At 44.3% G+C, this 23,517-nt stretch overlaps 1 protein-coding gene across 1 annotated transcript in view; it reads left to right on the plus strand.

Moving 5' to 3' along the window:
- The first annotated feature begins 315 nt into the window (after positions 1 to 315).
- The window catches only part of gcat (glycine C-acetyltransferase), a 29,751-nt gene continuing 6,549 nt past the window's right edge, over positions 316 to 23,517 (plus strand). The window contains exons 1-8 of the mRNA XM_059640834.1: positions 316 to 537; positions 7,713 to 7,843; positions 9,063 to 9,164; positions 11,504 to 11,650; positions 12,616 to 12,770; positions 13,880 to 13,962; positions 18,013 to 18,184; positions 23,245 to 23,366. Coding sequence (XP_059496817.1) covers positions 336 to 537; positions 7,713 to 7,843; positions 9,063 to 9,164; positions 11,504 to 11,650; positions 12,616 to 12,770; positions 13,880 to 13,962; positions 18,013 to 18,184; positions 23,245 to 23,366 — 1,114 coding nt within the window. The 5' untranslated portion in view covers positions 316 to 335. The remainder of the gene's footprint in view (positions 538 to 7,712; positions 7,844 to 9,062; positions 9,165 to 11,503; positions 11,651 to 12,615; positions 12,771 to 13,879; positions 13,963 to 18,012; positions 18,185 to 23,244; positions 23,367 to 23,517) is intronic.

Consider the following 23,517-nt stretch of genomic DNA (forward strand, 5'->3'; position numbering starts at 1 on the left):
TCAGCCAATGTAACATTCCTTTACTACTCAGTGTCACATGCTGCACCATAACACTCCTGTGAAGTCCCTGTGGGGGAAGTGATGTATTATGTAAAAGGTGCTACAAAAATAGGAACAGTTCCCATTATCTCTGAATTCTCGCAGTGAGTTGTGGATCATTGCATCACTCTCATGATGTAACTCCGCACTCCCCGATGATGTCATTCGCCCCCACCGGGAGTGCTGGCCCCGCCCATCGTTCGTCCCACCGAACTCCGTCCATCTGGTCGCATCACGAAGCCCCGCCCCCGCGTCACTTCACTGGCTCCGCCTCCGGTGACGCCATCGTTGTCGCCATGTTCTACTCCGGGCTCCTTTTTGTGGCGCGATGTCCCGCTTGGAGCTGGGCTTTGACCCGGTCCCGGAGCGCCTTGGCCCAGCTCAGCACGGTTTTGGAGGCTGAGTTGTTGGGCATCCGGGGTGCTGGAACCTGGAAGAACGAGCGGATCATTACCTCCAAACAGGGAGCGCACATCAGAGTGGAAGGCAGCTCCGGAGGTAGGAGCATGGATTGTGCTTTGGGCCGGGGGGTGTCATGTATGAGACCTCCACGTATTGAGGGGCCGAGTGGCCTTGTCATTCCGAATGAGAACTGTAGGCGGCTGAATGGAGATAAGAGCCCATTGAGAGCTGGGGCCGATCACTGGGAAAGCTCATGAGCCGTCTCCTGACCTAGCCAAGATAATAAAATGTGAGGCTGGATGAACACAGCCAGCCAAGCAGCATCTCAGGAGCACAAAAGCTGACGTTTCGGGCCTAGACCCTTCATCAGAGAGGGGGATGGGGGGAGGGAACTGGAATAAATAGGGAGGGAGGGGGAGGCGGACCGAAGATGGAGAGTAAAGAAGATAGGTGGAGAGGGTGTAGGTAGGGAGGGGATAGGTCAGTCCAGGGAAGACGGACAGGTCAAGGAGGTGGGATGAGGTTAGTAGGTAGCTGGGGGTGCGGCTTGGGGTGGGAGGAAGGGATGGGTGAGAGGAAGACCCGGTTAGGGAGGCAGAGACAGGTTGGACTGGTTTTGGGATGCAGTGGGTGGGGGGGAAGAGCTGGGCTGGTTGTGTGGTGCAGTGGGGGGAGGGGATGAACTGGGCTGGTTTAGGGATGCAGTAGGGGAAGGGGAGATTTTGAAACTGGTGAAGTCCACATTGATACCATATGGCTGCAGGGTTCCCAGGCGGAATATGAGTTGCTGTTCCTGCAACCTTCGGGTGGCATCATTGTGGCAGTGCAGGAGGCCCATGATGGACATGTCATCAAGAGAATGGGAGGGGGAGTGGAAATGGTTTGCGACTGAGAGGTGCAGTTGTTTGTTGCGGACTGAGCGGAGGTGTTCTGCAAAGCGGTCCCCAAGCCTCCGCTTGCTTTCCCCAATGTAGAGGAAGCCACACCAGGTACAGTGGATGCAGTATACCACATTGGCAGATGTGCAGGTGAACCTCTGCTTAATGTGGAATGTCATCTTGGGGCCTGGGATGGGGGTGAGGGAGGAGGTGTGGGGACAAGTGTAGCATTTCCTGCGGTTGCAGGGGAAGGTGCCGGGTGTGGTGGGGTTGGAGGGCAGTGTGGAGCGAACAAGGGAGTCACGGAGAGAGTGGTCTCTCCGGAAAGCAGACAGGGGAGGGGATGGAAAAATGTCTTGGGTGGTGGGGTCGGATTGTAAATGGCGGAAGTGTCGGAGGATAATGCGTTGTATCCGGAGGTTGGTAGGGTGGTGTGTGAGAACAAGGGGGATCCTCTTGGGGCGGTTGTGGCGGGGGCGGGGTGTGAGGGATGTGTCGCGGGAAATGCGGGAGACGCGGTCAAGGGCGTTCTCAATCACCGTGGGGGGAAAGTTGCGGTCCTTAAAGAACTTGGACATCTGGGATGTGCGGGAGTGGAATGTCTTATTGTGGGAGCAGATGCGGCGGAGGCGGAGGAATTGGGAATAGGGGATGGAATTTTTGCAGGAGGGTGGGTGGGAGGAGGTGTATTCTAGGTAGCTGTGGGAGTCGGTGGGCTTGAAATGGACATCAGTTACAAGCTGGTTGCCTGAGATGGAGACTGAGAGGTGCAGGAAGGTGAGGGATGTGCTGGAGATGGCCCAGGTGAACTGAAGGTTGGGGTGGAAGGTGTTGGTGAAGTGGATGAACTGTTCGAGCTCCTCTGGGGAGCAAGAGGCGGCGCCGATACAGTCATCAATGTACCGGAGGAAGAGGTGGGGTTTGGGACCTGTGTAGGTGCGGAAGAGGGACTGTTCCACGTAACCTACAAAGAGGCAGGCATAGCTGAGGCCCATGCGGGTGCCCATGGAACAGCAACTCATATTCCGCCTGGGAACCCTGCAGCCATATGGTATCAATGTGGACTTCACCAGTTTCAAAATCTCCCCTTCCCCTACTGCATCCCTAAACCAGCCCAGTTCATCCCCTCCCCCCACTGCACCACACAACCAGCCCAGCTCTTCCCCCCCACCCACTGCATCCCAAAACCAGTCCAACCTGTCTCTGCCTCCCTAACCGGGTCTTCCTCTCACCCATCCCTTCCTCCCACCCCAAGCCGCACCCCCAGCTACCTACTAACCTCATCCCACCTCCTTGACCTGTCCGTCTTCCCTGGACTGACCTATCCCCTCCCTACCTCCCCACCTACACCCTCTCCACCTATCTTCTTTACTCTCCATCTTCGGTCCGCCTCCCCCCCTCTCCCTATTTATTCCAGTTCCCTCCCCCCATCCCCCTCTCTGATGAAGGGTCTAGGCCCGAAACGTCAGCTTTTGTGTTCCTGAGATGCTGCTTGGCCTGCTGTGTTCATCCAGCCTCACATTTTATTATCTTGGAATCTCCAGCATCTGCAGTTCCCATTATCTCCTGACCTTGCCAGGCTGGTTGTGGGGCTTGGCCTCAGATCCTTCTGCTCACGGTGGGGAGGCAAGCACCGTCTGAAATACTTGGGGTGTTCCACTTTACTGTGACATGCTTAATTTTTGAGAGAGTTATCTGTTGTACCAGGTTGAGGCAGGAGTCGGTCAGTCAGTGCATTGGGTGAAAATCCTGCATTAGCTCCTCAGTTGGCATTATTTTAACTTTGATGTTTTCAAGGGTGGCTGTCAAATTCACTTTGAAGTTAAACAAAAACTTGAACTGCCCCCAGCCTCGACCTCAGTTGCAATGTGAGTTCTCTCCATGCCCTGAGTCACCTAAACAACAATTCTTCCATGTCTCTCCCCTCTCTATTTCTATGACCTGCAATGGTGAAGAAATTTCTTTACCCAATGTTCAATGATTTTGTGAAGCTGTCTGCGACAACAAGTGGTTGAGACCAAAACGTTGAATGTTTGAGAGTGAATTAGATACAGTCCTTGGGGCTAAGGAGATCATAGGTTATGGAGAGATAGTGGCTACAACATTGTAGCCATGATTGTATTGAATGCAAAGCAGGCTTGAAGGCCCAAATGGGCTGCCCCTTTTTTCTATGTTTCCAAGTCAGGTTCTTGCTGCAGGAGAAGTATCATATTCAGGATATACTAGTGAGCAGTCCAGGGCTACTTAGGCTATGTTTTAAAGCTTGTGATGATGTGCTATCATCAATAGTCTAAAGCTACTGGGTATGTAAAGTTCCTACCATGTAAAATAAAAGCTGAAACATCTGTGGATGCTGTAAATCAGGAACAAAAATAAAATAGTTGGAAAAGCTCAGCAGGTCTGGCAGCATCTGTGAAGAAAAATAATGAGTTAATGTTTTGGTTCCAATAACCTAGATTATTCAGAGCCTTTAACATTGTCAAACATTTCAAGCCTTTTCATAAGAGACAGAAGTGACAATAAAGATCTGTTATGACAAATAATTAAAGGCTTGGTGTCTGGGAACAGAGATACGAAGGTTTGTGGAGGGAATCCCAGAGTTTAGGGCTGAGGTTGTTGAGGTACGGCTACTGATGGTGGAGTAAAGAATATGTGGACTCCACAAGATTCTAGAATCACAGAGGTATATGAATTAGGGAGAGGCTAGTCAGCAATTCAGACCTGTTCTACCATTCACTGCCATCATTGACATGATTATGGTCTCAGCCCCACTTTGTTACCAACCCCTGACTTCACCAACCTTGTTAATCAAGAATCTAGCTCAGCCTTAAAAATATTTAGTTGAACTGGTCTTCACTCACCGGGGAAGAGTGTCCCACAGACTTATGAGGAACGCAGAGCACTGAGGTTTATTAGATTTGCGATTACTGAGAAATGAAGAGGAGAGGAAATAGAGGGGTTTGTACATAATTTTCTGTAAGACCACAGTGAAAGCTAGGATATGGCTGCACAATTTTGGACAAGCTGAAAGGTAGAGAATGGGAAACTAACCAGGAGAGAATTGGATAATTTGAGTCTGGGGCCAATGAAAACACAGTTAAGATTTTCAGCAGCAACAGGTTGTGTGAGGGAATGTGAGGCTACAGAGTCTATATAACTGAAGAGTGCTAAGGGATAATATGTACCATTCACACCCTTAAGTGACTGGTTTGACTGAATAGCTTACCCAAGGATGAGAAATTTCTTCGCTTGGAGGGTGATGAACTTGTGGAATTCTCTACCCTGCAAGGCTGTGAAGACCCTAATATATTTAAGAAAGTAATAGACTTCCAGATGTCAATGGGTATGGTTGGAAAGAATGGGAGTATAGTGTTGAGAGTATCAGCCATGATTGTGTTGAATGGCAGCACAGCTGGATGGATGGTCTGGTGCTCTTACTTTTTTGAGGTTTACATACCAGTCAGAAAAATTGGAGGGAATGTAGTCTGAAAGTTAGGATGTTTCCTCCAATCGTGAATTGAAATTAATTTAAATGGGCGCCCCAAGTTTTGAGAGTCTATGGATTTCCCTTCTTCAAAGGCAGTGGTTGCAGCAGTTTTAAATATTTTCAATGCCAAGTTAGATTCTTCATTCCTAAGGTGAAAGATTATCAGGAATGAAAAGTTGAGGTTAAAGTCAGATAAGTCATGATCTTATTGAAAGGGGAAGCAGGTTTGAAGGGCTGAGTGGCCTACTCTTGTTCCTTGCACATGCTTTTGAATTGTTGGTGACCATTATACACATGGCTTCTGATATTGCTATTCCCCACGAGTAGGAGCACACCTTTTGTGTTTTTTTGATCAACTACTGTAAGTATTTAAAGGACTTTACTAGCTGTTGGATAGAAACGGTGGTCGAAACATTACTATATTGGGTTGAGGCATATATTCAGCAGCTAAATGGCACAGTATTTGACAGTTTGAGATTTTCTAATTGCCTGCACTGGATTTGTGTTGGTTGTACGGAATGTCCAGCTGACAGACAACATCTGACCCTAAATTGCAGGGTCGAGCTCGTTCTCTGGTTGCTCAGTTAAACAGCCAGTGTGTATGTTGACCATAACACACTTTCCCAGTTTAACTGCAGACAGACAGACTCCTGACTGGTTTAACTGTTGCATCAGCCAATTTACATACCGCAATCTTCATAATAAAAGGGCTATCTTTCTATCAGGAAATGCGATAAACTCTGTGCTAGCTGTCAGAAGCATAGGATTTCTTACAGCTCAGAAGGAGACTATTTGGCCCATTGTATCCATGCTGGCTTTTTGCAACATTGGCTTGGGTGCTACTCTGTAAATCTTTCTCTAGATGCCTTTTCCATTTCCTTTTTGAATTTCACAATTTGTGTCCCATCACACACCTGGCCAGTGCACTCCCAGTCTTAACCTTGTGAGAACCCTATTTAAACAGGCAACAATGCACTGCAGGAACACAGAACTACACCAAAGAGAAGAGTACCTCTTCCGAGTATTCAAAGGCAATGGATACTCAAAACTAGGTCAGAAGATACCTATTACATGAACAACACCAGGAAGATACTGCACACCCTGACACATTCATCATGCTATCTTACATCAAGAAGATATCTGAACTAACCACAAGGCTCCTACGACCACTGGGCATCAGAATAGCATGCAAACTCACATCAACCCTACACCAATTGCTAACCCAAGCTAAAGACCCACTACCCACAATGGACAGGACCAATGTCATATATAAAATTCCCTGCAAAGACCGTGACAAGCATTACGTTAGACGGACAGGAAGGAAATTAGCCTCAAGAGTACATTGGCAACAAAAAAACACAACTGATATCACTCATCTCCAACCACATGGATAAGGAAAACCACCAGTTCAGTTGGGACAACACCAGGATCTTGGGACAGACAAAGCAGAGACAAACCCAGGAATTTCTAGAAGCCTGGTTCTCCACTAAGAAAGCCATCAATAAACACAGAGCTAGACCCAATATACACTCTATTGCAAAGGAAAACCAGAAATGAGGTAACCCAGCTCAAGGACACCAGATTTTAAATACCAGGTGGGAAAACACAACAGTGCTTCATTGGAGGCTGCGCTGATGATGTTACCCAGCAGGGTCATGAAATGTCTGTGGAACAACCAACCACAACCCAAGCTACAAATCTACTCGAACCTTGCAGCATAGAATCAGGCACGTTTACACATCAAGTGACATGGATCAAGGAATTCTGTAACCTCAGGCACTTAAAACAATCAGTGTTTCCATGATGGTTCACGTGGGGTTCTGGACTGCAATACTGTTGGTTCAATACTGAACTTCTCTCCATTTTCCTCATTGTCTGAATGGCCAGTTCCTTCGCGTCATTTCTCACAGTCAAAACTGTTTTGCTGAGGTATTTGGGTTCATGAAATCTTTAGCTCCTTTAGATCTTGAAGGTACTGTCAGATCCAACTCTGTCCCACAGGTGGCAACATTGTGATGCCCTGTAAAAGTGACCAAGTCTCATGTGCAAAGCCGATTATTGTCAGTGAATGTTTTAACTATGTTGGGCATGGCCGTTTCAACCTCCCTGGCAAAACATGATCCGGAGAATCAATCCTGCTTCTTTATTCGTTTTCCTTTCCCAATACTGATTCCAACCGGAATAAAAATGGAGTGCTGTGGAAGTACTCATGTCTAGCAAATTGTATGGACTCTGGATCTACATGGGTTCTATAAACCATGTACAGTCATGGCTGCCTTGGACTTGTGGAGCTGAGGGTGGGGCTGCCTCAGAGTCAGTTGTTCACCGGTGCTATTCCTATTCTTGGACCCTTTCCACCCACAGCAGCGGTTGCACTGTCATGAGAACAATGTTTTTTAGTCAAACTCAGTCAATGTTTCAATTCAGTGCACACTTCATTCTGTAGTAATTAGTTTCTTTGTTCGCTTTGGAAGCTTGTTCATTTTGATCATAGCAATGAACTTTGTTTTGTTTTTTCATCACTATCTTAGATGAATATTTTGTAATGGCCTAAAGCTCAGTTGTGGCCCAAGATGTTGTAAAATTCAGATATCACTGTATGCAGATTAGCAGCCAGATGTGAACCATTAGTAACAGCAATGATCAACTGGGTGGGAGGTTTCAGGGCTGGTCATTAACTTTGGTAAGTGGCATGCTTGTGTTGCGAATAAAGTCTTCAGTGTTCACACGAAGCTCCTACTTGGTGCAATTTCAAGGTCTCTGTCCGTTGTCACTCTGCAGTTTGCTTTATGGTTTGAATTATTCCAATGTGATTGCTGGTAGCTGGGTAATTGAGTCCCCAGGGAATGATTTATCAGTGTCCACTCTCTCACATGTACTCTCTCTCCTTCCCTGTTCTCATTCAGCCATTGTGAATTTCTGCGCAAACAACTACCTGGGCCTCTCAAGTGACCCTGCAGTGATACAGTCAGGAATCGACGCTCTGAATCAGTATGGGGCGGGACTGAGCTCCGTCCGTTTCATTTGTGGCACCCAGGTCAGTTCATCAGGGTTTCTAGGACCAGACACAGGATTTTAAGCCCCACTGCTTTTTTCTGATTTCATAATTGGCCTGGCCCAATTTTTCCCCTTGAGAGAGAGTTGGGAACTGATTCCTGGCTGCTAAACTAGATTTTGGCATCTAGTCTAAGCACAGACATGAAACACAGGAGCAGGAGTAGTCCATTTGGCCCATTGAGCATATTCTGTCATTCAGTAAAGTCTGTGCTTTTGTTGCTTTAATTCTGCTTTACTGTCTGATCCCCTGTCGCCCATTGCTTCCTTGTAAATCAAAGGTCTGATGCAGCCTTGAATATGTTCGACTCCAGCCCCTGTTGTTTACTGAGGATGAGAATTCCAAACGCTAATAACCCTCTGAGAAGGAACATCTTCTCATTTTAGGACTGTGCACCATAATTTCTGGGTACTCCTGTGAGAGGAAGCATCCCCTGCCCCAGCATGCATACTGTTGTAACTTCTTAAGAATGTACACGTTTTAATAAAATCACCCCTCTTTTCTCTAAACCCAATCTGCATAACCTTGTACAAACCAAAAGAACTGCAGATGCTGTAAATCAGGAACAAAACCAAAAGTTGCTGGAAAAACTCAGCAGGTTCTAAGGAAGGGTCACTGCACCCGAAACGTAAACTATGTTTTTGTTCCTGCTTAACCTTGTATTAAGAAACAGCCTAGTGAACCTGTTCTGAACTGCTCCCAAAGCAAAGTCATGAGCTACATGATTCTTGTGTTCCATCAAACCACCCTGCTGTACTAGTCCCCTGTTCTCACCTTCCCACTCTTACAAATGCCACTAAATTCTCTCACTACTGCTGGAAGCACTGATTGATGTGACTTTGAAACACAGCATAACTTGGCAAGTTATGTGTATTGAGACCAAGTGTCAAACACACTCTTGCAGTCACTTGAGACTGGAGCAAAGACTCAAATGTTTTTATTGAAATCTGATATTGCACAATAAATCTCCTCTACTTAATGATTCTGATCATTCGTCCACTTGGAAGCTCATCTGGGGTTGGGTAATCATCCAAAAGAAAGCATCATAATGACAGGCATTTCTCAACTTCATATTACTCCATACTTTAACATTTGATTGTGGAAAATATTGTGTTTTCCTGGAAGGATTAGTTTGGTTGAGTGATGGCAATGGTCAAGTGTTACTGACCTAACCCCGCGCGCTCTCTCTTTTTTTGCCTAGAATTTGCACAAGAGCCTAGAGGCCAAGATTGCAAAGTTCCACCAGAGAGAGGATGCCATTCTTTATGCCAGCTGCTTCGATGCCAATGCTGGGATTTTTGAGGTGGGTTATCCAAGTGCGCCATGTTTTTACCCATAAACCAAGTGATCCAGCTATACATTTTGTTATCTTGGATTCTCCAGCATCTACAGTTTTCATTATCTCTGCAGAATTCCTATGGTTCCATAGCCCAGAACTGTCAAGAGTTGGCTTGGAGTGAGATTGGTGGTCACTATGTGCGACAGATTATTGATTTTATATCAGCGCTGTATTTTCTTCCACATTTGGAATTTACATGTGATACTTTTGAGCTAGAATGAGGGAGATCTGATGGATCTAGAACCTTAGGAAATAGGAGCAAGAGTAGGCCATTTGGCTCCTCAGGCCTGCTCTACAATTCACCTAGATCGTGGCTGCTGTTTTACATCTGTTCCATTTTTCTGCACTATCCTGTATGCCTTAATGTCATTAATCTCTAGAAATCTATGGAACTGTGTTTTGAACTTATTCACCAACTTAAGTTGCATGGTTAGCAAATCTACATATACAGAATATCGTTCACCCATTTTCCTCTCATCTTGGCATCTTTGAAAGTGTATCCTGCAGTCTTGCTGATGTCATCTGGCCCATTATTGAGACCAAGTGTCAAACACACTCTTGCAGTCACTTGAGACTGGAGCAAAGACTCAAATGTTTTTATTGAAATCTGATATTGCACAATAAATCTCCTCTACTTAATGATTCTGATCATTCGTCCACTTGGAAGCTCATCTGGGGTTGGGTAATCATCCAAAAGAAAGCATCATAATGACAGGCATTTCTCAACTTCATATTACTCCATACTTTAACATTGAGAGTCAGAGGCAGAATCAATGGTTGGAATATTTGCTGACTTTTTCATTCTCATTCAATACTAGAGAGTCGAAAAATAACCAAAAGACCGTAAGATATTGGAGCAGAAGTAGGTTTTTCTGCCCATTGAGTCTGCTCCACTGTTCAGTGAGACCATGGCTGATCAGATAATCCTCAACTCCACTTTCTGGCCTTTTCATCATAACCCTTGATTTCCTTCCTAATTAAAAATCTGTATCTCAGCCTTGAATATACTTAATGACCCAGTCTCAACAGCCCTCAGTGGTAAAGAATTCCACAGATTCACAACTCTCTGAGAGAAGAAATTCCTCCTTATCACTGTCTTAAATATGTAACCCTCTTATTGTGTTTATGTCCTCTGGTTCTAGACTCTTGTGTAAGGGAAACAACCTCTCTGCATCTGTCAATTTCCCTAAGAATTTTGTATGGCTCTTCATTAAGGTTGCCATTCTTTCTTCTGTATGCCAATGAGTACAGCCCCTATCTATTCAACCTTTCCTAAAGACAGTTCCTCCAAATTTGGTGTTAGCCTAGTGAAACTTCTTTCGGGGTTTCAAATGGAACAGCAGTTGATTGGGAGTTCTTTGGCTCTGAGCTGTAATCTCCAATGCATTGCCTGGTAGTGGGCTGAAGCAGATTCACTGAGTTTTAACAGGGGAATTGGATTAAATGTTTCTGAAGGGATGTTGCACAGGTCTGTGGGGAAAATGTGCCCTAATTTTTCATGGCTCCTAGTGGTGGTTCTTTAACCAGTATTCATGTGTGCGCACACGTTATCTGAACTTTCTTTAGTCTCTGAACTCCTGCTACATCACAACAGGTTGATTGACAGCATGGTGCGATAATGCAAACAAGGAACAAGAGCTTTTCAAGATAACAAAGTGTGAAGCTGGATGAACACCGCAGGCTAAGCAGCTTCATAGGAGCAGGAAAGCTGACATTTTGGGCCTAGACCCTTCTTAAGAAGGATTTTCTGAAGGATGGGGTCGGGGTGGGGGATGTGCAGTGTCGGCGGGAAGGGCTGGGTGGGATGCTCTTCGGGGAGTTGGTGTTGTGGACTTGTTGGGCCAATGCGTGAATATTCTTCTGTAAGGACAGTTGCTGGTATTGTACTGATGCCGTCTTGCCAATGTCCTTTATAACTGAAGCATTATCTCCCTATTCTTGCATTCAATTCTCCTTGCAATAAAACAAAACATTAGCTTTCCTGATTATTTGCTGCACCTGCATACTGATTGTAGAAAGTGTATTCTTTTCCCCTGTGTAGTGTCCTGTCATTCGTAAGATGTTAAATCTCAGTGGTGGAGGTTGGGGAGGACAACCCCAATGGTTCAGTCAAGGGATTTCCCACTGACCTGTGCTGGGAATTAGGTGTGAGCAGTCAGATTTGCACCCTCCTACTTGTGGAAACGTGTATCAAGGCTCTGTGAAGCTTCCTAAATTTGATATTAATGTTCTTGCAGAATGTTTGGAGTGCACAAGTCCAGCCAGGCTAATTAATCTCACATCCATTTGTGGCTTTTTTTCAGGCCCTGTTAACCCCTGAAGATGCTGTTCTCTCAGATGAGCTCAACCATGCATCGATTATTGATGGAGTCCGACTTTGCAAGGCCAACAAATACCGATACAAACACCTGGACCTCAGTGACTTGGAGGCAAAGTTGAAGGAAGCCCAGGTATATTTGACTACTCTTGTTTCAATGCCTTCACATTGGCTCATTATAATAGTTAAAATGCTTGCCTAACCAGGGACAGATGATGAGTTGGGTCTGTTTAATTTCTGTCTCACTGTGACATCCTTTCCCTTCGACATTTAACTGACATCCTGTAGCCGTTGGCCTGGATTTTCCATTGGCCAGACGGTAGTTATTCTCGCCCAGATGAGTGTTGTGTATGGAGATCCTGTGAAATTGAATTTTCATTGGGCATTCCTCCATGCTTAGAACCCTCGACCAGAACCCTGTCCAGTAATATTGGAGATTTCAAATCACTCTGATGGAATGAATTAATATAGTTACACACATAGTCTAATTCTTGAATAACTAATACATTGATCCCATACTTAACTCATGCCACCAGCTGATGAGTTAACTTTTACTGTGGTGAATTGATGTGTTCTGTGATGCATGGCCCAAAGGGAGGGGATTCAGTAATAATTTTCAGAAGGATAAATACTTGAAAGCTGTTTTGCCGGCAAAGGACAAAGAGCAAAGGGAATGGCACTAATTGGATCACTCTTTCAAGGAGCCAGCATGGACTCAATAGGATAAACGGCCTGACTGTATTATACAATTTCACGATAACCATTCTCTGCTGCCTAGATTTATTGTTTTCTTGTTGTTTTCTTCCTAACTTCAATGCAGTAATATTTTATTAAAATGGGGTGGTGTGTCCCAGTTCTTCATCTTATTCCATTAAAACAGAAATGTTTTTGTGATTTCATTTTCTATGCAGTACAGCTACTTTCTGAGTAAATTTGCTTCAGTGTGAGCTCAGAGTGTAAGTAATGATTTTCGGTGGGGGTTTTGGCAGGTGAGGGTGGCTGGGGGGATGAAATAAGAGTGGGGTGTAGAGGTGTAGGAGTGTTGGTATTAATCAGTTAGCCAGAACGTGCTGTCAATACTGTGGTATTCTCTTACAGAAACACCGAATGCGTCTAATTGTTACGGATGGCGTTTTCTCCATGGACGGTGATGTGGCACCACTGAAAGAAATTTGTGACCTTTCAGATAAATACAACGCTCTAGTCTTCATTGATGAATGTCATGCCACTGGGTTTTTAGGACCCAATGGACGGTAGGGAGCCATGGCCATGTACACCTTAGAGGATTTGTGAGGGTTTGGGTGGGGAAAATAAAGGTTTGCTGCCGATGCATTTAAGTATGGTACATTTCAATTGCAGCCTAACTTCTGTTTTTCGCCAACAGTGAAATGGTATTTACCCTACAACCCAGATCCTTCCCTGCTCTATCGATGGCAAGATGGCAAAATGCCAAGTGTTGCCAAATGCCATGTGTTTCTCTATTGCTGGCACAGTGTGGCTTACCTTTTGTCATGGGCTGCAGCAGTAGGTGCTGCTGTGAGGTGAAGGCTCTAGATGATTGTCAGGGCAGAGCAGGGGGAACTCCATATCGTCACACCTAGAATATTGTGCTCAGTTTTGGTCTCCTTTTCTGAGGAAGGATTCTCTTGCTCTCGAAGGAGTGTAGCTGAGGTTTACCACCCTGATTCCAGGGATGGCAGGAATAAATTGAGGAGAGGCTGACTGGGTTAGGATTATTTTTGCTGGAGTTCAGATGAATGAGGGGGGATCTCATAGAGACTTAAAATTCTAATTGGACTCAACAGGGTAGATGCAGGGAGGATGTTCCTGATGGTGGGTGTGTTCAGAATCAGGGGTCACGGTATGAGGATTCAGGGTAGACATTTAGGATGGAGTTGAGAAGACATTTCTTCACCCAAAGAGTGGTGACTGTGGAATTCATTATCACAGGAAGTAGTTGATAGTAAAACATTGAATGTATTCAAAAGGCAACAAGATATTGCTCTTGGGGCGAATGAGGTTGAAGGTTCTGGGGAGAAAACAGGATTAGTCGGTTGAGTTGGATGATCCGCCATGATTGTGATGAAGGGCACAGCAGGCTCAAAGGGCTGAATGGCTTCCTCCTGCTCATGTCTTCAATGTATGCATCAAATCTGACTTTCAAACAGAATCCCTGTCATTATCTATGATGTCTGTCCTGTCCTGAAGAACAGAAATTCTGACAAAGACAATTCCTTCCCTTCCCTCAGCGCTGCCCTAAATTTAAAATAGTACAGATCAGAATTTGAAATACTTAATCAAAAATAGAATGATAACTGTTAAATTGCTGTTCTTTTTTCCTTCTGTCTCCGTCTGTTATAAGGGGCACTGATGAGTTGCTGGGAGTGATGGACCGGGTTCATATTGTAAACTCCACCCTTGGAAAGGCACTTGGTGGAGCAGCAGGTAAGTGCACACAGAGCCCGAGGGGTGAGGGCTTGGAAAGCATGTTAAGGCTGAGCTAATTTTGGGTTTGTCAACTCCCTGAAGTGCTCCTTATGGTAACGTTCTGGCCCTCTGCTCATCTTCCTTTCGTCTCCTCTCTGCCACTGCTTAATGGTTTGAATTCTGGGTCCATTTTCACCCTGACTACTTGATCTTTGCTGTTTTGCTTTCTATTCCTGCTATTTTATTGTGTTTTTTATGGGTGTTCCCTGTGATTGTTGCTCAAACATTTTAAAGAGCAGTTAAGAATCGACCACATTGCTATGTATTTTGACCCGTGTAGGCCGGATGAGATATGGACTACAGATTTCCTTTCCTGAAGGACATTTGTGAACCGGATGTAATTTCGTACAAGCTTTAATGTCAGTTGGTAATGAATGCAACCACCACTTCCCCTGCCCTTTGTTCCCTTCAGTGAATGCAGAGTCTTTGGCCTTGGTTTCTCCAGGCATCATAGCTATTCTTCTCCACCATAAAACTTTGCCGTGGGAAAAGTAAGAGGGTAGCAGTAGGGTACTCCTCAGAAAATGTGTATCCAAGCAACCCTCCTGTTTACCCCAGAATAGGGAACTAAACTGCATGACCTATTTACTGCAACTGACCAGATCCCATCATGTGCCTATCCTAGCAGCTGGCCAATCAGTAGACTCAACTTGCTAGTCAATCTATGTCCAACATGCTATGCAGTCCCAAATCCAGAACTCACTAGAAACTCTCAAAATATTACTTGTGAAAAATTGTGAAATTTCTGCCTGAAGAATTTTTACTCTTCCAATATATATGATGCATTTAAACAGGTTGCAACTATTCCCTCACTGGCACTGACCCCTGCTGAGCCTTTGACGGTTTGAGTGGGGTTTTCAGTGACAGTCCAGTTTCTACTTGAAATTTCACACGCCTAACTGAAATATTTTTTGCCTTTTCTTTTCTTTGTGTCCATTGCCTTTTTCTGCCCTGCATTGGATTCTCCACACGTCTTTGGAACGTCCTCCTCTATTGAGCATCTTTTCTCCATCATTCACCACCGCTAACCCAAGTACCATAACACAGTTGTCACACAGGTATCTTCACTGCTTCCCTTGCTCTGCTTTTGCACAGAATGACTCCTCATCATCTGTGATCTCACTTCAGTTCTGTCCATTCTCCCTTCCTCCTGAGTTCACTGGCCTTTTATCCTCCCTAAATCTCTCCATATGCACAAACTCCCCAACTCATAGTTGTACATAACCCCTGGCCTTGCTCCTTTTGTTATGTCAAGTCTTTTCTAGACTGCAAATCGACTTATCTAAACTCTTCTCCCCTGTCTCCTATACCCTTCCCTCCCAAAGGCACAAGGAGCTCAAGGACCTACTCCATGCCTTTCTTAACTTGCCAGTGGCCTTTGATATGGTACTATCTTCCTGCAACATTTTCCAGTTGGGTGCACCTGCATTCAAGGAGTTCTGTTCCTGCTTGTTTAGTTAACAAATCAGAGAATGTCTTCTCTTCCTGCTTATGTACCTTGGCCTTTGGAGTCTCCATGGGTAACATTCTTAATTATATGCCCCTTAGGTATGTCTGTACTAATCACTTCAACTGTTGCAGTGAGTCCCACTTTCTACTCTCACTTTGTTTGAAGAAGTTTTGTCTGAATTCCCTATTGGATTTCTTGGTGACTATCTTAAAGTAATGACTTCTCTTGTGGGGAAGGCCTTAGTTAGGAAACATTCTGTTCATAACCCCCTTGAGAAAATTATTCTTAATATTAAAGATCTGTATCAGATTACCCCAGTCCATTTTTCTTAAAGATGAAAGGGACCCAACTTGACAATTCTTCAGTAACAGCTATACCCAATATCCTTGTATTATCCTTGTAAAGCTACTCTGCACCTTCTTTTCTACCTCTCGATCTTTTTTAAATAATAATGTGACCAGAGCTGCCACAGTTCTCTAAATCGGTTCTACCCTCCCTTTGATACAGGTTTAGTGAAGCTTGCTGGCTTGTCAATTCTCTGGAAATAAAGCTGAGGGCTTAGCATGTTTATTCAACTGGCTTTTGTGCTCCTGAGATGCTGCTTGGCCTGCTGTGTTCATCCAGCTACCCACTTTATCTTTATTCAACTGGCCTTTTGTTTTGTGAACCTCTGGCACAACTTTTAATTATTAACATATTTGGCCTCTGAGGATGCTATTTTCTTTCTCTTCACCCATAACTCCCTATCCGTCCTTCCTATTAGAACATACTGCTTCACGTTTACATCTGTTGAACCACCAACGTAAGCTGTCTGTCAGGCAACTGGCTGAGGATGAACCAGACTGTTCAGTATTCCTGTGCTGTTTGATTCTGCAACTAACATCTAACCATGTATCCACAGTGTCATGGGGACTGCCTATTTTCAGCCCCATTATGTTTCCTGACTCTTCCCTGCCACGGTTGATTTACCGGTGAAGCATTCCTCCGTTACTTTTGGATCTCACAATTCCAACATGCTTGTGGTCACCCTACCATTTATGAGATTCCATGAACTTCTGGGGTAGTCATGCACATCTTTTTCCCTTGTGCTCTGTAGTCATCATTGGCTTCCACTAAACAGCACCTCAATTTTTAAAAATTCTGATGCTTGTTTCCAAAGTCTATCTATCCCTTTCTCAGCGTTCTCTCCAGGATCCCTGTGCTCCTCCAATTCTGGTCTCTTGAATGTTTTCAGTTTCAATTGCAGTTCATTAGCAGTTCTGTCTTCAGTTGAATTCCCTTCTTAAATATTCTGCCTTTTCTTTAATATGATCTGATGATTGCACAAAGTTCAATAAAGTTCACTACTTCTTTGATACTGAAGTAGTGAACAGTACACAGGATACAACCACCCCTTTGGCAGCTCCTTCCAAACATGCAACCTCTGCCAGCTGGAAGGATAATAATAATAGGTACATGGAAGCACGGTGCAAGCTGTTCACCGTTCTGCCCTGGAACTCTATCACCATTACTTCAGTTTTGCTGGGTCAGAATCTTGGAACTCCCTCCCTAACAGCATTATAGCTTATCACACCGATTGACTGCAGCAGTTTAAGAAGTCAGTACAATATCTATTCCTTAGGACATTAGGAATTGCCAAGATATATTGGATTTATCAGTGACACTCCAATCTTGTGAGAGAGTATGAAACAGTTATGAAAGGATTTTTAAGTAGATACTTCTGGTGGGAGATCAGGGTCAGAAATAATAAAATAATCATTGATAATTCCTATAGGACATCCAGGAGAAACCTTTTTACTTGGGATGTAGTGGAATTATTGGGATTTACTTGGAATGACACTAGACCAGTAATCCAGAATGCTAATGCTTTTGAGCTCTGGGTTCAAATCGCACACTGGATAGAATTTAAATTGATTAATTATTTGAATTTAATTAAATTCTCTTTGATGGAAAGCCATTCTCAGTAATAGTAACCATGAACCAAACAAACTCTTTTTTGTAAAAGACCATCTGGTTCAGTAATGCCCTTTAGGGAAGGAAATCTGTTTACCTGATCTGGCTTGAATGTGACTTCAGGTTCTCAGCAATGTGGTTGATTCTTAACTGCTTCTAAAATGGCCTAGCAAACCATTCATTTTGAAGGTAATAGGGATGGGTAACAATTGCTGGCCTTGTCGATGACACCCATATCCTGTGAAAGAAGAATAAGAATTCAGAATGTGTTTAGAGTGAGGAACTTGCGACTATATTCACCAGAGGGCACAGATTTAAGATTAATTGGCAAAAGTACCAGAAGGATGACGAAGTTCAATTTTATTTCATTAAGTTGTTTAGCCTAGAATGCAATATCTCTAGGGGTGGGAGTAGCTATTGAAAAGGATGGAATAAATGCCTCAAAACAAACATCAAGTATGGAAACCTTATAAAGAGCTGAGGAGTGAAACTAGTTGGATAATACTTTCAAAGATTTGGCCCTGTCTTAATGGATCAAATGGCTACCACTTTTGCTGTAACATTTCTCTGATGTTATTGAAACTTACACGTGTCTTCTCTTCAAGGCGGATACACTGCAGGGCCAAAGGCTCTGGTTGACCTCCTGCGTCAGCGCTCCAGACCCTATCTCTTCTCCAACACTCTTCCCCCTCCTGTGGTTGGCTGTGCCTCCAAAGCCCTCGACCTCCTGATGGACAGTAACACGATCGCCCAGACCATGGCCTCAAAAACCAAACGGTACGTTATCAGTGAGTCTCTTCTGTCACCCTCATTTCCACATGCTTTGTTGAACAGAACAAACTTTATTAAAGTGACAGTGATAATGGGAACTGCAGATACTGGAGAATCCAAGATAACAAAGTGTGGAGCTGGATGAACACAGCAGGCCAAGCAGCATCTCAGGAGCACAAAAACTGATGTTTCGGGCCTAGACCCTTCATCAGAGAGGGGGATGGGGAGAGGGAACTGGAATAAATAGGGAGAGAGGGGAAGGCGGACCGAAGGTGGAGAGAAAAGAAGATAGGTAGAGAGGAGAGTATAGGTGAGGAGGTAGGGAGGGGATAGGTCAGTCCGGGGAAGATGGACAGGTCAAGGAGGCGGGATGAGGTGGTAGGTAGGAAATGGAGGTGCGCCTTGAAGTGGGAGGAAGGACACCTCCGCCATCTACAATCTGACCCCACCACCCAAGCTATTTTTCCATTCCTACCCTTGTCTGTCTTCCGGAGAGATCACTCCACGACTCCCTTGTCCGCTCCACATTCCCCTCCAACCCCACCACACCTGGCACCTTCCCCTGCACCTGCAGGAAGTGCTACACTTGCCCCCACACCACCTCTCTCATGCCTATCCCAGGCCCCAAGATGACCTTCCATATCAAGCAGATGTTCACCTGCACATCTGCCAATGTGGTATATTGTATTCATTGCACCTGGTGTGGCTTCCTCTACATTGGGGAAACCAAGCGGAGGCTTGGGGACCGCTTTGCAGAATACCTCCGTTCGGTTCGCAACAAACAACCGCACCTCCCAGTCGCGAACCATTTCAACTCCCCCTTCCATTCCTCAGACGACATGTCCATCATGGGCCTCCTGCAGTGCCACAATGATGCCACCCGAAGGTTGCAGGAACTCATATTCCGCTTGGGAACCCTGCAGCCCAATGGTATCGATGTGGACTTCACAAACTTCAAAATCTCCCCTTCCCCCACTGCATCCCAAAACCAGCCCAGTTCTTCCCCTCCCCCAACTGCATCCCAAAACCAGCCCAGCCTGTCTCTGCTTCCCTAACCTGTTCTTCCCCTTATCCATCCCTTCCTCCCACCTCAAGCCGCACCTCCATTTCCTACCTACCACCTCATCCCGCCTCCTTGACCTGTCTATCTTCCCTGAACTGACCTATCCCCTCCCTACCTCACCTATACTCTCCTGTCTACCTATCTTCTTTTCTCTCCATCTTCGGTCCGCCTCCCCCCCTCTCCCTATTTATTCCAGTTCCCTCTCCCCATCCCCCTCTCTGATGAAGGGTCTAGGCCCGAAATGACAGCTTTTGTGCTCCTGAGATGCTGCTTGGCCTGCTGTGTTCATCCAGCTCCACACTTTGTTATCTTTTTTAAAGTGACAGATTGTTGGAAAAACTACAAGAACCAAGGAACAGGAGGAGGTCATTTTAACCCCTCAAACCTGATCCACAATTCAGTCAGATCATAGTTTTTCTGGTTATAGCCTCAACTCTCTTTACCTGCCTGTCCCCCATAACCCTCGACTTCCCTGTAGTTCAACAGAATTGTCTAACTGGACCCTTAGACCATAACACACACAAACAGGAGTAGGCCGTTTATCCCTTGAGTTTGCTTCACCATTTAATAGGATGGTGGTTGATCTGACCACTCCTCACACCCAACTTCCTGCGTTTTGCCTGTAACCGTTGATTCACTGATCACAAATCTATTTGTCCCCATAGCTCTCAGTGGTACAGAGTTCCAGAGATGCTCAACCCTCAGAGGAAATTCCTTCCTATCTCAGTCTTAAATTTGCATTCCTTTATTCTCAGAAATTGCCCCTGGCCCTGGACTCTCCCATGGGGCAAAACATCTCCTCAGCATTTACTAGGCCAAGCCCGTTAAGAATCCCTCATATTTCAATGAGATTGAAACTCATTCTTCTAAACTCCAATGAGTAGAATATGATTAATCAGATCAACCTGGTCATCCTTTGCTCATAAGATAATCACTTCATTCCTGGGAATCTTTTCTAAGCTGCCTCTCATTAAATAATATCTTGCTTAAAAAAAGGGCACCAAAACCATTCACTCCAGATGTGATGTCACCAGTACCTTGTACAGACTTCCCTACTCTTATACTCCAACCCACTTGAAATAAGGACCAGCATTCCAGTAGCCTTCCTGATTATTTGTGTGCTAGCTTTCTGTGTTAGGTGCAGAAGAACCACCAACTCCCTTTGTGTTGCTGTTTTCTGCAGTTTTTCTCTGAAAAGAACAACTTCACATTTTCCTGACGTGTACTCCACTGGCCAACTTTGAATATAATCAATGATCCACAGACCTTTGGAGAAGAAAGGCGAGGCAGTGATGTGGTAGTAATGTTAGTGGACTAGGAATCCAGAACTCCTCCTTCATGTGCTGGGGACATGGGTTGTAATCCTACCATAGCAAATGTTGAATAAAAAGCTAGTTCAATGACACGTAAACACTGTAGGGTATCATAAAAACCCATCTGGTACATAAATGCCTTTATTTTTGTAGGGAAGGAAATCTGCCATCCTTAGCTGGTATGATTTACACATTCCAGATGCACACCAAATGGTTGCCTCTTAACTGCTGTCTGGGCGATAAGTGCTGACCTAGCTAGTGACATCCGTGTCTTGTGAGCAAATATTTAAAAAAATAGAAATTCTCAATCCACTAGAAGAAGAAATTCCTCCTCATCCCTTTTTAAATGAGAGACCTTTTTGCTAAACCTCTAACCTCTGGATCTAGGTACCCTACAAATAACGTCCTCTCAGAATCCACCCTTAGTAGCTTCCTCAATACCTTCAATGTTTCAATGATATTAACAGTCAGTCTTCTAAACTCCAAAAAGCTTGGGGCCTACCTGCTAAAATATTTCTCATCTTTTCATCTCGAATCAATTGAGTGAATCTGAACTGCTTGCAATGTAAGCATATAACTCCATCAGTAAGGAGACCAAAATTGTGCAATTCTCAAGGTGTAACTTTGTCAGTACCCTGTACAATTGTAGCAAAATTTCCCTACCCTTGCGATAAAGGCCAGAATTCCATTTACCTTTCTAATTACCTGCATACTGACAACTGCTATTGTGTATATGTGAACGCACAGATCATCATGTATCACAGCATACTGTAATCTCTCTGTTTAAAGAAATTGAAATTTTGCTTTTCTATTTTTCCTGCCAAAGTGGCCAGCCTCTCATTTCTTATAGTGTACTTACATCTGGAAATTTTTTTTTCCCCATTTGCTCAATTTACATTTTCCTCTATATTCTCCTCACAACTTTATTTTCTAGCCATCAACAAATTGGCGCCCCCCCCAAGTCATTGATATGGATTGTAAGTAATTTGAAGTCCCAGAACTAATTCCTTAGCTATATCATTCAGGTTTGTCAACCTGAAAATGACTTGTTTTTCAGTACTCCGTTCCATCAGTTAGTTAATCCTCTGTCCATGCTGATATAGTTTTGGGAGTGATATGTGTTCTTACCAAACACATCACCTTATATGACCACTTTCTGATATGCACACTGGAAGTCCAAATGTTACTAATTCCATGGTTCCCCTTTTATCCACCCTTTATTAATTTTTTCCTTCTATAAAACCTTATCAACACTACGTAATTGTATTTTGAGTTTCTAAATGTCGTGCTATTTCTTTCTGAAAAATGGCTTCCACAGTTTTCCCAATGATTGTCTGGCCACTTGCATCCTAATTTTTTTTCAAGAATCTATGGAATTTTGAAAGATTATCTCCTGTGCCACTTTTTGGAGATTTACTTGCTTCATAGCTATTAATATTTTTGGCCCAAAGCTAAGGATTTGATAAGGGAGATGGAGAAAAACTATTTCCTCTGATGGGGACAAAACTTTGAAATAATTAGAGGCAAGCTTTTTTTAAAGGGTGATGCCAGGTGCATTTTTCACACTCCACTGTTGAAGTAGGCAAGGGGGAGGGGCATTTGCTGGTGTCAATTGAAGTTAGAGTAGTTGGACACAAGTACAGTTGGTATGAGTAAATTGTGTTTGATCTATATCTTAACGCTATCTGCTTAAATGGTGCCTGGAAAAGGCCCAAGGAGCTGGATGGCTTCCTGATCCCATGTTCCCAGTGCATATATCTCTGAAGATGAATAACCACGGAGAATTTGAACCTCATCTGGCTTGCATTGTAAAATGGTTTTTGCTGGTTTGATTTTTTAAATTTTTCTTCTTGTGCAGTCTTTAACATTGTCCTGTTCAACCTGGACAGTTAGTAGTATGAATTCTCAATGAATTGGTGTGCAACCAGCTCCATGCATCTGTACAGATGTACGCCTGGATCAGTCAATGATTGTGGTCAGATGTCAGGGCTTCGGCTATGTATCCTGTTTGAGCTTCAGCTCCACATTTTAATCATCCTCCCTCAATATTGCACCATTTCACCAAGTTCATCTTAGCACGGCCCATTCCAAGCCTGCTTTGCTCAGCCCCTTACCCAGCTTCTTGCCGCCTCTGGAACGATTGGGTGGGGTTGGTACTGCTCCAACATTCTCCTTGTTGGCTGCCCCTCTACCTACCTCCAAATTGCTTCAAAACTCCTGCTGCAAAGACACTTTACCCTTCTTGCTTAGGGTCCTGGACTGCATTGGCTAACAACCAACCATTCCACGCTCACTGCATTGAATCCAAGATTCATCTTTGTCTATAAATCCTACTCTTCTTTTCTGTGCTGTCTCCTCCATCACTGCTCACTACCTCTCACCCTCAATCAATCTGTTTCTTAACACTCTGACATTCTTTCCCTGGCTTGTCCTTCAACTCTGAAGTTCTGTCCTTGAATTCCACTTTATTAAGTTGCTTTTTAAACCTTTCTCCTTGACCAAGCCTTTGGGCGCATGATGGAATATTTCCTTGTGTCAGGTTTAGTTCAGTGCTCGTGGAGAATGTTTTGCTGTGTTAAATTGGCTATATATGAATGTAAGTTAGTATTAGATTGTCTTTCAGATATTGATCACTGGTTGAACGGTTTTCAAATTGATTTGAGTTGACTTCAGTTGGCTGTTCTCTACAGATTCCGCAGTCAGATGACAGCTGCAGGATTCACCATTGGTGGAATGGACCATCCTATTTGCCCTGTGATGCTTGGAGATGCACGGCTGGCATCATCCATGGCAGAGGACATGCTGAAAAGAGGTAACCTGTAGATCAAGCACTTACAGTATGTGAATGAGTTGGCTAATAGGCAGCTTAACACTGATTTTTTGGGTTTTGCCAGTTAATCTTTCCCCTTTGTTCCTGGACAAGACTGAGACCTCAGCAGCTTTCCACACAATATATTCTTAAT

Source organism: Stegostoma tigrinum, chromosome 38 (genome assembly GCF_030684315.1).
Source record: "Stegostoma tigrinum isolate sSteTig4 chromosome 38, sSteTig4.hap1, whole genome shotgun sequence".
Taxonomy (NCBI): domain Eukaryota; kingdom Metazoa; phylum Chordata; class Chondrichthyes; order Orectolobiformes; family Stegostomatidae; genus Stegostoma; species Stegostoma tigrinum.